Here is a 16,083-nt window from a genome sequence, read left to right on the forward strand (position 1 = left end):
AAAACGGTATGGAGGTTTCTTAAGAAACTGAAAATAGAACTACCGTATGATCTAGCAATTCCACTCCTGGGTATATATATCTAGAAAAAAATGAAAACACTAGTTTGAAAAAAATACATGCACCCTAATGTTCTTAGCAGCACTATTTACAATAGCCAGTGCATGGAAGCAACCCAAGTACTTACCAACAGACAACTGGATTAAGAAAATGTTTTACATGTATGTGTACACACACACACACACACACACACACACACACACACACACACACAGTGGAACATTAGCTATAAAAAAAAGAATGAAATATTGCCATTTGCAGCAATGTGGATGGATCTATAAGGTATTATGCTAAATAAAGTAAGTCAGAAAAAGATAAATACTATATGATTTCACTTATCCGTGGAATCTAAAAAACAAAGCAAATGCACAAATATAACAAAACAGAAATAGATTCACAGATACAGAGAACAAAGTGGTGGTTGCCAGAGGAATAGAAGGTGGAGGAATGAGTCAAATAGGTGAGGGAGATTAAGAGGTGAAAAGTTTCAATTATCAAACAAATAAGTCACAGGGTTGTAATGTACAGTATACAGAATATAGTCATAATATTGTAATAACTTTATATGATGACAGAAGGCAACCAGAATTATCAAGGTGATCATTTTGCAGTGCATAAAAATATATAATCACCATGTTATATAACTGAAATCAATAGAATATTTTAAGTCTATTCTACTTCAATTAAACAAAGAAAAAAATCAGAGGTATCACAAAAAATTTTCTTTAAATAGGCAATCTATTTTTATTTACTTATCTTAGTGAAGGATTAAAAAAAGCATCAGTGTTTCTTATCAGTTCAATTGGGCATAAATTTGTACGTTACTACTACAGAGAGTAAATTAAACTAAACTGCTATTTAAAGTATAGGGTAGAACCTATAAGAAGGAATTTAGATTCTTGAGTCTGCATCAAGATTTGTCAGTGAATTGGCGAGTTATCTGAACTATCTGGAATAGATCACTTTTTAGTGATAATCTTTTTAAAAAAGAAAAAAAAGTCTTTCTAAGAAAAAAAAGTCCATTATCCCATTACCTTAAAAAAACTATTACATTTATATATATCCTTTCTAGTCTTTTCACCTAATAGTATTATTTTCTTTTTTTGTTGTTGTTGTCGTCTTTTTAGGGCCACACCCAGAGCATATGGAGGTTCCCAGGCTAGGGGTCCAACTAGAGCTGTAGCCACTGGCCTATGCCACAGCCACAGCAATGCAGGATGTGAGCCGTGTCTGCGACCTACACCACAACTCATGGCAACGAAGGATCCTTAACTCAACTATTTAAGAGAGAGAAGCTGAGCAACATATTCCACATGAAGCAGAATTATTACTGGAACAGATGGACTGATAATATACAATAAACAAAATAAATATCTTCAAAGATATTATTAATATGAATCAGGAACAAAAGAATTAAAAATGGCTAAGTGAGATGCCAGGTATGAACTTTTTAATAGCTGAAATAAAGAAAACAACAAAAGGACTAAAAAGTAGATGGAGAGAGCTAAGGATGAATTAGTGAGCTAAAATATAAGACTGAAAATCACCCAAAGACAGCAAGAATGGTTAAAGGGAGAAAATAGAAGAGCTAAAAGCTATGGGAATAAAAATAAAAAAGAGGCTATACAGACAAAAGTATCCTGAGAAAGTGGAAAGAGGAGAAAAAATATTTGAAGAAACAAAATGATAAATATTCCATAATCAACAAAGATCTCAGATTGAAAGGGCCCATGTGTTGCTGTGGCTGCAGCGTAGGCTGGCAGCGTAGGCTTGGATTTGACTCCAAGCCTGGGAACTTCCATATGCTGCAGGTGTCGTCCTAAAAAAAAAAAAAAGACTAAAAACACTCTTGAAGATAGTACTCATATAGCAACAATAAAAAATGACCACAGCAAAGGCACTGCAGTAGTAGGCATTGTTCTGAGAGGCTTTCATATATTACCATAAATACATTAGATTAGCTTATTTAACTCAAATAAGGAAAGAAATAAATCTTGGAGGATGCTAGTAAGACTAATGGAATAAAAAAATGATCAAATATTTAGGATAAACAAAAGACTCTCAGAAATCAACATGAAAGGAGTTCCCACCATGGCTCAGTGGAAACGAATCTGACTAGCACCCACAAGGATGCAGGTTCAATCCCTAGCCTCTCTCAGTGGGTTAAGGATCCAGCGTGGCCATGAGCTGTCATATGGGTTGCAGATGTGGCTCGGATCTGGCATTGCTGTGGCTGTGGTGTGGGCCAGAGACTACAGCTCCGATTTGACCCCTAGCCTGGGAACCTCTATGTGCCATGGGTGCAGCCCTAAAAGAAAAAAAATCAACACGAAAAATATAGGAATGCCAAAAAGAAAGATAAGTAAAGGCAAAGAACATGAACCAGTAATTTACAGACGAGGAAAATTTCCAAAAAGGACAGTAAATATGTGACCAAATACTCAAATTCAGTGACAGGAGAACTGCAAGTAAAAACAATGACATATGACCTTATATCCCATATTTGGCACTAGAAGATAGTGTCAAATGTTGGTAGGCAGGTGGGCACATAAGAAGTCACTCTGATTGTTAGTAGGAATAGAGACTGGTACAGTAACTCTGGAAAGGAATTTGGCAGTGTTGAAACAAAGGGCATGAGGATATAGTACCTCTAGCTCTGATGTATCAATGTTAAGTGAAAAGGGCAATTCTGTTTATATGAGGCACCCAGACTAGTCAAATTCAAAGGGGCAGAAAGTAGATTAGTGTTTACCAGGGACTAGTAGGGTCGAGAATGAGGAATTATCATTTATTAGGTGTAGAGTTTCAGTTTGGGATGATGAAAGAGTTGTGGAGATGGAGAGTGATGGGTGAACAACAGTTTGAATATACGTAAAGCCACTGCACTGTATACTGAAAAATGGCTGAAAGGATATATTTTATGATAAAACGGTAAATGTGTATTTTACCACACATACACTCAATAATAAAAAAACCCAGCAATATAAATGGATAAAAGACATGAATGGACATTTCTTTAGAAAGGGGATGTAGATGGAAAATAAACATAGGAACAGATGTTGAACTAAACAGGGAAATGAAAATCAAAGCCACAACATGTAGTGTTCTACCCAACCATCAGAAGAGCTGAGGAAAAAAAGTGATAACACCAAATTGTGGCAAGGACATGGAGAAACTGGATCTGTGCAGTTTGGTGATGGGAGTGTAAAATGGTACAATCGCTTTGGAAAATTGTTTGGCAGTTTTTTATAGAATAAAACATGTGCCCTCCATATGACCCAATCACATTATTGGCCATTTATCACAGAGAAATGAAAACTTATGTCTATATAAAAACCTGTATATGAATGTTCACACAGCTTTATTTGTATTAGCCAAATAATGGAAACAACCTAAATGTCCTTCAAGAGATGAACAGTATGAATCTCATGAAAGGGAATACTACTTTGTAATAAAAAGGAATAAACCATTGATAAATGCAGCAACTTAGATGGATCTCAAAGGGAATTATGTTTAGTGAAAAAACCAATCTCAAAAGGTTATGTACTATATGATTCCATAGATCTACATTCTCAAAATGACAACACTATAGAGATGCAGAAGAGATGGGCAGTTGTCAGAGACCAGGGGTGGTTGGCGTGACGATGAGGAGGTAGCTCTAGGAAGACCTTTGTGATAATGGAACGATTTTGTTTCTTGACTGTGGTAGTGGTTACATGGAGCTACACATGGGTAAAATTGCTCAGAATCATACCCACACACACACGGGTTAACATAAAACTGGTGAAAGCAGAATACGGATGGTAGCTTCGGTAACTCTGTTAGACTAATGTCTATTTCCTGATCTTGATATTGTACTATAGTTACATACAATGTCCTCCTTGGGGGAAGCTGGATGAAGGGTTCAGGGTACTCTCATGTATCATTTTTGTAACTTTCTATCAGTCCTCAATTCTTTCAAAATTAAAAAGCTAAAAAAAGCCTACATGCACTTAAAGCAATATATGCTTTACAAGACAATAAATGAACAGACAATAACCCACTGGAATGTCTCTAAGGGGAGTGGGTAATAAAATGAAATAAATTATCAATAGCCTTGCTTTGGCTAAGGACAGTGTGCCATAAAAATAGGAATACAGGAGTTCCCGTCGTGGCGCAGTGGTTAACGAATCCGACTAGGAACCATGAGGTTGCAGGTTCGATCCCTGGCCTTGCTCAGTGGGTTAAGGATCCAGCATTGCCATGAGCTGTGATGTAGGTTACAGACGTGGCTTGGATCCCGTGTTGCTGTGGCTCTGGCATAGGCCGGCGGCTACAGCTCCGCTTAGACCCCTAGCCTGAGAATCTCCGTATGCCACAGGAGCGGCCCTAGAAAAGGCAAAAAGACAAAAAAAAAAAAAAAGGAATACAATGAACTTAAAAGAGGTTAAAGAAAGTATACTTATTTTAACTCTGTATGCAAATAAACCTCTTTACAAAAAATATTTTATAAGAGCCTAGATTATAGAGGGAAACACACTTTGGATAAAACCTCTCCACTTAGTAGCCGTGTGACTCTGGGCCATCTGCTCTGCTTTGGTCATCTTATCAATAAAAATAGGAACAACATCCCCAAAGTTCCTGGGCCTGTTACACCGGAACAACACAGCAGTTAACACAGTGCCTAGCACAAGGTAAGCACTCAATTATTACCATGATCATAAATGCAACCACTGCAATTACTTTCAAGTTGGCTGGCAAAAGATATAACATTTTACCTTTCCTCCAGAAACTAAAACTAAACTGGTGAGATCAGAAACTGTTCATCTTTTTCATTATTATATTCTGAAGTTACACACAAATAAACTCTTTGTTGAATAAAGGAAGAATTACAAGGTTTAATTTCATCTCATCAGTAAATCTCTACGATGCGCCTGAAGTTGGGTACCTTCATCCTTCATGTTCCGGTCTATCTGTGGGCCAGCGTTCCTTTCGCGGAACTGTATCCCCTGCATGTGTCTTTGCATAGCTTCCTGTATTACTTCAAACAATGGTTGATCCTGTTTGAGACATAATGGATGTTAACCTCTGGTAGAGATTACATTTTTTTAAATCATCCCCTAAATCCCACAATTGAAGTTTTGTGAAAACATATTTTTTTCCCTTAAAAGGAAAAATGAGGCTAAGGGGTGGAACTGGGGAAAGGAGCAGCTCTTACACATCACATAATACGGGAGACCTCTGGCATATAAATGTTTAACATATTCTAGTTTTGACCACACATTTCTGTGACGTGAGCTAATTTGTAATTTTGCTGACACATGAAAACAAATCTCGTGAGCTTGTATGGTTTGTATTAGAGTGAATCGTTCAACTAATAAATGAATCTAGCTTATTATACAGAGATCTGAATTTTAAATTGACATTGCTCATCTACATACAAAGCAATGGGGATCCATTATGTATTAAAGTGTTAGTTTGCTTCAGGTGAAAATATTCTCTGATTACCTCATGATACAAGCTTCACAGGGACATACATCTACGCTGGCCTTGGGGTAACTCAGGAGCCCCCCCGAAGTCATATTAAACAAAGCATAACAGCTCAGTAGTGGCGAAAGTACAGTTTCTGCACATTTTTGACTGGGGTAAAAGATCACTCAAAATGTTACTCAGTTTATGCTGCTCATAAGATCAACTCTGATCTCCCTGGATTGGCAGCCAAGTCTCTCCACAACCTGGTTCACCCTTTCCACGATGCCTCACTACCTCTAGGTGCCTTACATAAAAGCCAAGTGAGACTTCAATCCACCCGCGTTTTATTATTCTTTTCATCCTCAGTGTCTTACAGTGTCCCCTCACCTCTGCTGAAATCCGACTCACCTTGTAAGGTTCAGTTTAGGTGAAATTTTCGTTGCTTTCTGAAGTCCTCCCTGAGATGGGTCTACTAAATCATCTCTCCCCTTTTTATGAAACTACAGAGCACTTTCCATGTACCTCTTTTTTTGCAATGACTGTATTATCCACACATCACCTCGAGACAGAAGAGGCAATGTGTGTTGCAAGCTCTTTAGGCAAAGAGCAAGTCTAATCTTCACTATTTCTCATAGTAGCAGCAGGGGTGGAATAAATATCAATATTTGCAAAATTCTTAAGATTCTGATTCTTAACCACATGCATTTTTATATTAGCAGCTAAATGTCATTTTTCAGGAAATTATTTTAAGAAATGATCTTTACCAGTGTGCCAGCAGACAAAGGAACAGAATCATCTGTAGGATACATTCTGGAAACTGGGCACTTGAGAATATCTAGACCATTTGGAACCATTTTACAATAATCCTGAATGCACTGCAGCCACCACCACACGGCATCCCGGCAATTATATCTGGCATGAGTTCCTTCACCCAGGAGATTAGGAATGAGACCGTGTCTCAGGGTACCAGCAAATGCTAAAATAATATTCCTAAAACAACAGAATTAGTGAGTCATTTGACACAAAAACAATTACTTAAAAGTCACTTTGTGGTAACCATTACTATTATTATTTTTTCTTTTTAGGGCTGCGCCTGTGGCATATGCAAGTTCCCAGGCTAGGGCTCAAACTGGAGCTATAGCCACTGGCCTATGCCACAGCCACCGCCACATGGGATCTGAGCCTTGTGTGCGACCTACACCACGGCTCACGGCAGCATCGGATCCTTAACCCACTGAGTGAGGCCAGGTATTGAACCCACATCTTCATGGATCCTAGTCAAGTTTGTTAACCACTGAGCCACGAAGGGAACTCCCGGTAACCATTTTTTTGGATGCATTTTTCTCTTTTGCCTTTATTTCTTTGGATTTTCAGGTAAAAACTGTTCATAATATTGCACAAGCACTTTTTTTGCTTGTACTCATGGCATGTGGAAACCCCGGGCCAGGGACTGAACCTGAGCTGCAGCTGTGACCTATGCCACAGCTGCAGCAACGCCAGATGTTTAACCGACTTAAAAGTCAAAAGCTTTGATCCTAGCCCTGTCTTTTTCTCAATCTGTGTGACTTAACTTCTCTGGGATAGTTTTCTAAATCTTTGGTATTTCAAAATATGAGTAACTCAGAAAATGAGTTTTATTACTTTAAATGGCAGATACCAAGAATAAGACAAACGTATAAGAAAATAAATGGTAAAAACTGACCTTGAAAAACAAAACCGATTTTCAAAAATTAGTAGAGAATAGTTTATTTTTTAAAGTGTTATTCTACCATCATAGACCAAATGACGACTTCGTAAGAAGGCACAGCTTTCTAAGAAGAGCATGAAACTGATGACTAAGAAGACCGAGGTTTATGCGTGTCTATATACGTCTGACTGGGTCGCTTTGCTGCACTGCAGAAACTGGCACAACATTGTGAATCAACTACACTTTAATAAAAAAAAGCAAATATGTGCGTGTGTATGTGTATGAAGACTGAGATTTAAATTCTAATGTTACCACCTATATGACCTTGGAAAGTCATTTAATATCTCTAGGCCTTGGAGCTCCCATTGTGGCTCAGTGGGTTAAGAATCTGACTAGTGGCCATGAGGATGCAGGTTTAATCCCTGGCCTCGTTCAGTGGGTTAAGGATCTGGCATTGCCGTGAGCTGTGGTGTAGGTCACAAGTGCAACTCAGAGCTGGTGTTGCTGTGGCTGTGGTGTAGGCCGCAGCTCCGACTCGAACCCTAGCCCGGCAACCTCCATGTGCCACAGTCAAGACCATAAAAAAGTGAAATAAAATCTCTAGGCCTTAAGGCTTCCTGGATAAACCCATTTAGAAATTTAATTAATTCTATGTATCAGTTTAATGTCTTTGTCTCAAATAACAATATAAAAAGAATTTTTTTATTTTCTGCAGTACAGAAGTGTTAGTATGGGCAGTGACACTTCTGATTATTAAAAGGTCAGAGTGCTAGCCATCTTAACTGTCTAGAACATGTCATACACTTCAAAGTTGAATAAAGAGTCCTCTGTCCATGAATATCTCCACAGAGGGAGGAAGCAGATTCATCTGTGACAGAGACAGCCATGTGTCAACTAAGCTGGCTTTCGTGCTCTCCCACCCTACCTCACACTTGGCTGTGGCCAGATGACTACATTCTACAGCAAAAGAATGTGAATGGAACTGATGTATTAGGTGCATAGAACAGGTGTGTTTTCCCCAGACTGTATGCCCTCCTCTGCCAGCTGACTGGGGAGAACCCAGAGGCCCTGGAAGATGGCACATCCTGAAGATAAAGGAGCCCATGGATATGAACCACTCTGTAGAAAGCTGACTCCTGAATACCCATATAGGACCAGAAGCAAGAAAATAAATTTCATTTGTGAAAAGCCACTGACATGTAAGCATTTATAATGCACAGCAGCTCACAGTACCCTAATAAATGCATCATCTTCTGGGAACCACCTAGATCAGGGATAGTTAAGCTTTCTGCATAAAGGGCCAGACGATAAACATTTTAGGCTTTGTTGGACATATATGGTCTCAGCCACATCTTCTTTTTTAAATGATTTTGTAAAAAGCTAAAATTCATTCTTAGCTCTTAAGTCATACAAAACAGGTAGCAGGCCAGTCTGCTGATGCCTAATATAGACAGTTGCATGCAAAACTAAGAAGCAGAAATTTTTGATAGTTTATAAAAGTGAAAATTGGGAGCACAGCGAACAGTGACAATAGTAATAATTATTTAAAAATGAACACTTATGAAATGCTTAGCATGTGGCAGACATTGCTCTAGATACTTTAACTTTTAATCCTCACTAAACCCCTGTAAAGTAAGTACTATACCCATTTTACAGATCACAGAGAATAAATAATCTGTCAGCTGGGCATTAGAAGCAGGATCAGAACCTGGCAGTCTGGCCCAAACCCAAGTTCTTAACCACTATACTATGTTCTGACTTCCTCCTTCTTAATCATAGTCCCTTAGGGGCATTTAGGGAAGAAGAACACAGCCTCCCAAATTTCTACAGCTCCATCGTGCTATCTCAGGTCATCAAGAGAAGGTCTTATGATATTAGGTTTGTAGGGAAGAATATAATGCATTTCAGATGCTCACTCAGAAATTTCCAATTTTATAAAGGACCAAAACCAAAACTCTTGTCATTTGACAAGGCAAACCTTCAGTTATTTCTCTGAGGACCTCAAAAGCCAGAATCATATAAATGCTTTATTTGCTACAAGTTTTAGCTAGTAAAGCAGTGCTTTCAACCTTTAGTCTTAAGCCACTGAAAATCACCTGGAGCCCCTGTGAAAACACAGATTCTGCCTGCCAGATCCACCCTTTCCACCCCAAGTTTGGTTTACAGGGACCAAGAATTTGCATTTCTGACAAGCTATCAAATGATGGTAACACTGCTGATTCATGGAACGCTGTAGGGCATTGCTGTAGTGCCTTTCTTTTATTTCTGATAAACTCATTCATAATATTGTGACATAAGAAAATACTATTTTAAGTCTAGAAAACACAAAACTGGATGTTATAAGATTTGACAACGAAAAGAAGAAAACATGATATTGTGATTTTTTTCTAAAGGACTCCATCACAGAGGCAGCAATGCCTTCATTATAGAAGGACGAAAAAAAAAAAAATGGCAAACTTTCTGAGTTTTTATACTTAATTCAGGCATAGAAACTTTATTCTTTGTTGAGTGATATTACAAACATGGTTATACATTTTTAGTTTTACTTGAAATAACGTAGCAAATGCTGAAGATAACCTGATCTGTAACATCAAGGACTAGAATTTAGTAACTTCAAAGATTTTTACTCTGAAATTCTATGATCCTATTAAATGAACATAAAATAAAATAAAAAGCACACCTAAGGAAAACATACCACCCAAAGGTTGAGTAAAGATGTATGAGAAAAGTTTGAAAAGCATGTGAAAAACATTCATACATAACTGTGCACTGCAACTTCTTAGACTTTCTCTTACCTGGCTTCCAAATAGCGTCCAGTAATCAGCAGTAGCCCTCTAAGTGCAATAAAAGTATCCCTTCCCCAGCAGCGGAAAATGCCAGAAGAAAAATGAGGTAAACCTAGCAGAAAGCACAACACAGTGATGTATTAATCTTCCTATACTCAAGCCTGTGAGCTCTATTACTATAGATGAGTCGCTCAGAACTCAGGGGTCAAGGATGAGCTATAAACCGCCTTCAAATGGCTCTTCAATTATCTGCAAAATGTATGGCTATACTTAAATCAAAATTTGTGCGATGAAGTTCCACAGTCATATCTGATTCTTAATGGAATCTATCACCTGAAAGAGATGGAGAACTAGTGCTAGAGAAGGATGCTTCTCTGAATTGGTTCAAATGTGTGTGTCTTTAAACACAGACAAACTTTCTTTTAATAAATTAAAAGTTACAGAGCTGCCACTGTGGCTCAGTGGGATTGCTGGTGTCTTGGGAGCACTAGGACATGAGTTTGATGTTTGGCCGGCACAGTGGGTTAGGGATTTGGCGTTGCCACTTGGGTCACAATGGCAGCTTGGATCTGAGCCCTGGCCCAGGAGCTCCATAAGCTGTGGGGTGGCCAAAAATGACAATAAAATAAAATAAAATAGATTAAAATCAGAGGTCAAATATTGAATACATAAAGAAAAATTAATATAAAACTGATTATTAAAATAATGATAAATTTTAAAAGGTCCTACCTGCAATTTGAAGGCAACAGATTAACCTAAATGAGATGATTACCTTAATGTTACATAATTAAATGTTTATTAATCTATCACTCTAGTTACTTTATTACCAAATTTCCCATTACTTTAAAACAACTTAAAAGTGCTATACAGCTTGTAAGCCAGAAACAGTTTTTACAGATGAAAACAAGGATTTTTAGATGCCTAATAACTTGAACATCCTAGATAACTAGAGCCTTTGCATGAAATAAAACAGAGTGATGGGTAAAATCTAAAATTTTATTTTTAGATTGAGTTCGGTTTCCTATAAACATGAAAAGAAATTCAACTGTTATCTGTATTTGCACTAAAAACAATAATCAGTAGGAAAGAAAAGGAAACTAGCATTTCACTCAACAACTATGCTAAAGAATAAATGTATTTAACAAATACTTAGGAAGAGAAAACTGAGGACATAAATAAAATGTTCATAGCATTCATTCATAACTATTTGCTAGGCACTTAACAGTATTTGACATTATCTTACTTGTTTCCTGGTTTGTTGAGTGAAGGTCTTCCCCAGGAGAAAATAAGACCCATGATAACAGGAACCTCATCTGCCTTGTTTTACCAAAGCATGTCACTGAAAACTATAACTGGGACATAACATATCATGGTAAAATTCATTGAATGAATGAAATAAAAGATTGATTATGAAAGGTAAATTGAGAGGTGAAAGAATTTGACTAAGATAAACAATTTTTTTGGTAATACTTCACAATTTAAGTGTCTACCTACTGAGTTTTCACCTTGGAAAAAGACATTCTGTTCTTCAGTTAGGAAAGAACAGAACTAAAGGAAACATTAGACATTTCTTTTTACATTGTCTCCCATATAATGGTACAAAATTTCCCTCAACCCTTTGCGTACTGCTTACATGTTGCTGACAAATACAGCTTATACATAGTTGATGAGAATTCTGATGGTGATGACGGCGGCTAATACATACATACACAGCACTCTGTGCTGCAAAGACTTCCTGGTACTGCATTTAAGACCTTGCATAAGATATAAGCATAGATGTAGGGGTCAAGGGTGCGTTTGAGTTGGTATGCCCTAAAATACAAGCAGTTAAAAAGTCCAAACTATAAAATCTCTAGCAATGATATGCAGAAATGTTTGTACTAACTTTTTGACCTCTAAGAGTACATGGCCTATAGACCAGACATCCTCTGAGTGATCTCTACCTTTTCAGTTATTAGAAAAGCTTATAATTAATATGTATTTTTGTACCACTATCACCAAAAGAAGGTATTTTTGGTCTTTGTATTCATTTAAAAATGAACCCCCCCAAAATCTGTCTTCAGATTTTGTTAGTATGGAATATACAAAACTCTCCCTTAGGATGCTAGAAGAGAACATCAAAACTTGTATTTATATTTATCAACTTGTCTTTTTAGTTTCCATTTTTTGTTTTATATTGCACCTGATGTGTAAGCATAACAAGTATCGTAACTTACATCAGTATATTATTGATGATATCAGGTAGCATATTTATCTTGAGAGTGCTTAACAACAGCAGTGAATAATCAAAAATGTTGAGATCACTATTTTATGTAATTGGCTTCTAAACAATAGGCTTTAAAATCAAATTCTGTTTATCAAATTTTTTCACAATGGCCCTGTTCAGTTTTAAGACCATCTGCTTGGATTCACAGGGGAAAACACCAAAAGAAGATCAAATGGTGGAGTTAAAACCTAAAACTCAATTATATAATTAAAACATGCAGACAGTTTATATGAACCTCTAAATTAAATGATTTAGAAATTCATTTAGTTGTTGAGTCCCACTAAATCTTTTCTCTTTATCTGAGCAGATGCAAATTTAAGGGGAAACAAACATATTACTTTCATCCTGTATTTTTCAGTTTAGCTTGAAAAGTTCTAAACTTCAGTGACCTCAAATATTAAACACTTTCTAGAAATAGCTTGAGATTTATTAAAAAGAAAACAAAAGTTTATTTTGCTTGTATTTAGATTTGTTACTTGATTTGGGTTTTAAATCTGCTTGTAGTTAAAGATACTGATTGGGCTGAAAGCATTTGGTGGCATTTAGACACATGAAAATTATTTAACATTTGTTTCGTGTTTTGTAACTTGTAGAGGACCTTTATGTGATCTCTTGGTAATTACTCAGTTGGGTTAATTTTTGAAACTGGGAAAAAGAATGTAATGTAATGGGAAAAGGGTGGTAAAACAAATTTGATTAAGAAATGCAAAATGTCAAGAGTTGGAAAAAACAGAAACATGCAGAAGAAAAGGATTAACTGGCCACAAAAAAAAAAAAATGTGTACTGTGAAAATGAGATAGTGAGCAGCTATTATTTTTACAAGCGGATACCTATGAAATTTTACTAAGCAATGCCATAAAATCTTGGATAACATGAGTCTTTTTAAGCAATCATTTCCTCATAATGTTCTTCTTTGAATAATAGGTTCATGCCTTTAACCTTGTCTATGATTTCTTACCTGCAGCCAGTGACACACAACATTGCTCCTTCTCTCTTGTGATCTCATTCAGCCTGTATGGTACATCCGTAAGTGAAGGGGAAAGAAGTGGCAGAGAAGGGAATCTTCCTACTCCACACATTTGGACTGAACCCAGTGAAAGGTGTTTCACAAAGGTAGAACCATTCTGAACAAAGCTGCAATAAAGTGATGGAATTCAAAATATTATGTGTAGATAGAAGCAAAGTGGATGTTCACTGCCTCAGGTTTATTATAGCAAAAGGCTTGGAAATGATACAAATTGATGGAGGAATGTTTAGATAAATTATGATACATACATATAATGGAATACTATATAGCTATCAAGAAGAAGGTTATAGGGATTAACTAGTTCTGTCCCACCTTGCAGATTATATCAGTACAGAGATGTTGAAAGGTAACTTGGCAAAATCTATTATAACTGAAAATGTTCATGTAAATGTCCCCAACAGAAGCAGCCTGGGTAAACTAAGCAATGCTATGCAGCACTCAGAGAGAAGGAGCTCTAGGACACATTACTGACTGGAAAGAACAAACGGCCAAATGTGTGTGTCTGTTTATATTAAACTGTAATAACCTAATCTTATCAGGATGTTTCATTTGTGCAAAAAACCACCTACTCTCATTACTGACTTTGCAATTTAAAATTAATCTTCCACCACTTAATAAATGAAAGGCTCTTGAAGTTAAAAAAATTATGTGTAGAAATACAATACTTTCATTATTCATTTATTTAGTTAAAATTTTTACTGTGGTAAGAACACTTAATGAGATCTACCTTCTTTAACAGATTTTTAAAATTAAAAAAAATTTTTTAAAACAGATTTTTAAGAGTACAATACAATATTGTTATTACAGCCACACTGTTGTACAGCAGCTCTCAAAACCTATTCATCTGGCATAACTGAAATTTTATATTCATTGATTAAAAAAATTTTAGCAGTATTATTTTACTTGGTTTCTTCCCTTCAAAAAAATCTCTCTATACAAATGTATAACAATGGTACTATCAGCTGAAAAAAATTTTCCATTTGGATAAGATTTTAGAACTGCTTTCATTTTACCCAGTATTCTAGCTGGCTTTAAAAGGCCTGCTGTATCATTGTACAACTACAAAAGTAATAAATTCATTGAGTAATTAAAAAAAAAAGGCCTGCTGTAAAACAAATGGTAAGGGTGAAATTTTGCTGTTTCTGAAATTATGCCCAAATCGATTTGGTAGGTCTTTGCTGGTACATACTGACATGTGGTTTTATTGGTGAATTAGGGAAATGTCATTTATAATAACAGCAGAATATAGTTTCCCTTAACTAATGAAAAATTAGAACAGTGTGGGTTGATTCAAAAAAATTGTATCCACTAACTTAACAAGTCAAGGAATAAATAGAAACAGATAATATAAAACAAATTCCCTCACTGGCATGTTTTTCAGCTTTATAGAACAGATTTTACTATCTAGGTTTGTTTTTATATGTTCTGGATTAAAGGATGCTAATACATTTTCTATCCACTTATCAGTTTTTTTCAGCTCTATATGGGTATGACGATGCCTCATGTCTTGGTGTTTTAAGAAGGTTTATAAACTGACTCTGTATATGGCTTCTACACAAACATGCCCAAACACTCAAGCTTTGCTGGGTGTACCTTGACATCTGTTTCCATGCTGTATCCAGAAGAGTGGTGTATGCACCAATTAATATGGCATCAAAATAACATGGGATGAGGTAACGTGGGATCTGCTTCAGGTAGAAGAACATGGCCTGCAGCCATTTACCAACCTGTTATAAAGATAATTTTGGAAGTTAATTTGGTGTGCTTACAGGCTGGGTGCATTTTAAGAGCTAAATCCAAACATGCAACTCTACTATCTAGCTTCTCATTTGTTAGAAGTGAAAGATGATGAAAAGGGAGAAAAATGTTTCAGGTTAGAAAACAATGTTTCAGGTTAGAAAACGATGTAAATATTGTATATGATATGTTAATATAGTTCTTATTGTCTCCCCCCCCCCCTTTTTGGAGTAGAATATAGCTTTACTTACTTCAGCAATAGTTCCTGATCGTGAAATAAGCCGATTGCTGACATAGTCAATCATCCAATCTCCAGATCGCAAATTATCACAAAAGGGATGCCCCAAGTCATTCCGTGGTCTTATTTCTGCCATCACGGACATTAATCCTGAAAATTTAGAGAAATATCATATCACGTGCATCAGTGGCAGAGGGAATTTGTGCCCACAGCCTGGGCTGTCGCTAGTCTCCAGTGATTTGGGGTGAACACACAGAGGTAGGCACGAGAGTGGTGCTGTCCTCCGTGGCACTTCCCATGGCTGGAGGTGGCTGTGGCAACCCTGGCAACCAAGATACCAGGCACATTGAAGGGGACTGCTGTCACAGGTGCTACGCTGGGTTTTCCAAGATTCCCTGTCTGCTGGGGTTGTTGGTCTTGCTCTTCTGAATTTTAATATTACAGTACTCAAGGGCAACTGGCATAGCTCCCCTGCCCTAAGGCATCTAACGAAAGAAAAATGATGTCTGTGTCTTTTCATTGTTGAAAAATGGTGGATTCAGGGAGTTCTTGTCATGGCTCAGTGGTAACAAATCTGACTAGTGTCCATGAAGACGCGGGTTTGATTCGTGGCCTCCCTCAGTGGGTTAAACGATCTGGCATTGCTGTGGCCATGGTGCAGGCCAGTGGGTACAAGCTCCGATTCAACCCCTAGCCTGGGAACCTACATATGCTGTGGGTGCAGCCCTAAAACACACACACCCACACACACAGAATGAAAAGGGTGGATTCACTGACGCTCAGACAAGATTTTAAGAAAATCATAGAGCTGGTTTCAGAGATAAGAAGAGCA

General features: G+C 37.0%; 1 protein-coding gene across 1 annotated transcript in view; it reads right to left on the minus strand.

Moving 5' to 3' along the window:
- AGL (amylo-alpha-1, 6-glucosidase, 4-alpha-glucanotransferase) overlaps positions 1-16,083 on the minus strand; it is a 78,477-nt gene that overhangs the window by 18,160 nt on the left and 44,234 nt on the right. The window contains 6 exon segments of the mRNA XM_047785215.1: positions 4,986-5,097; positions 6,274-6,499; positions 9,992-10,094; positions 13,208-13,383; positions 14,870-15,003; positions 15,265-15,401. Coding sequence (XP_047641171.1) covers positions 4,986-5,097; positions 6,274-6,499; positions 9,992-10,094; positions 13,208-13,383; positions 14,870-15,003; positions 15,265-15,401 — 888 coding nt within the window.

Source organism: Phacochoerus africanus, chromosome 6 (assembly GCF_016906955.1).
Source record: "Phacochoerus africanus isolate WHEZ1 chromosome 6, ROS_Pafr_v1, whole genome shotgun sequence".
Taxonomy (NCBI): Eukaryota; Metazoa; Chordata; class Mammalia; order Artiodactyla; family Suidae; genus Phacochoerus; species Phacochoerus africanus.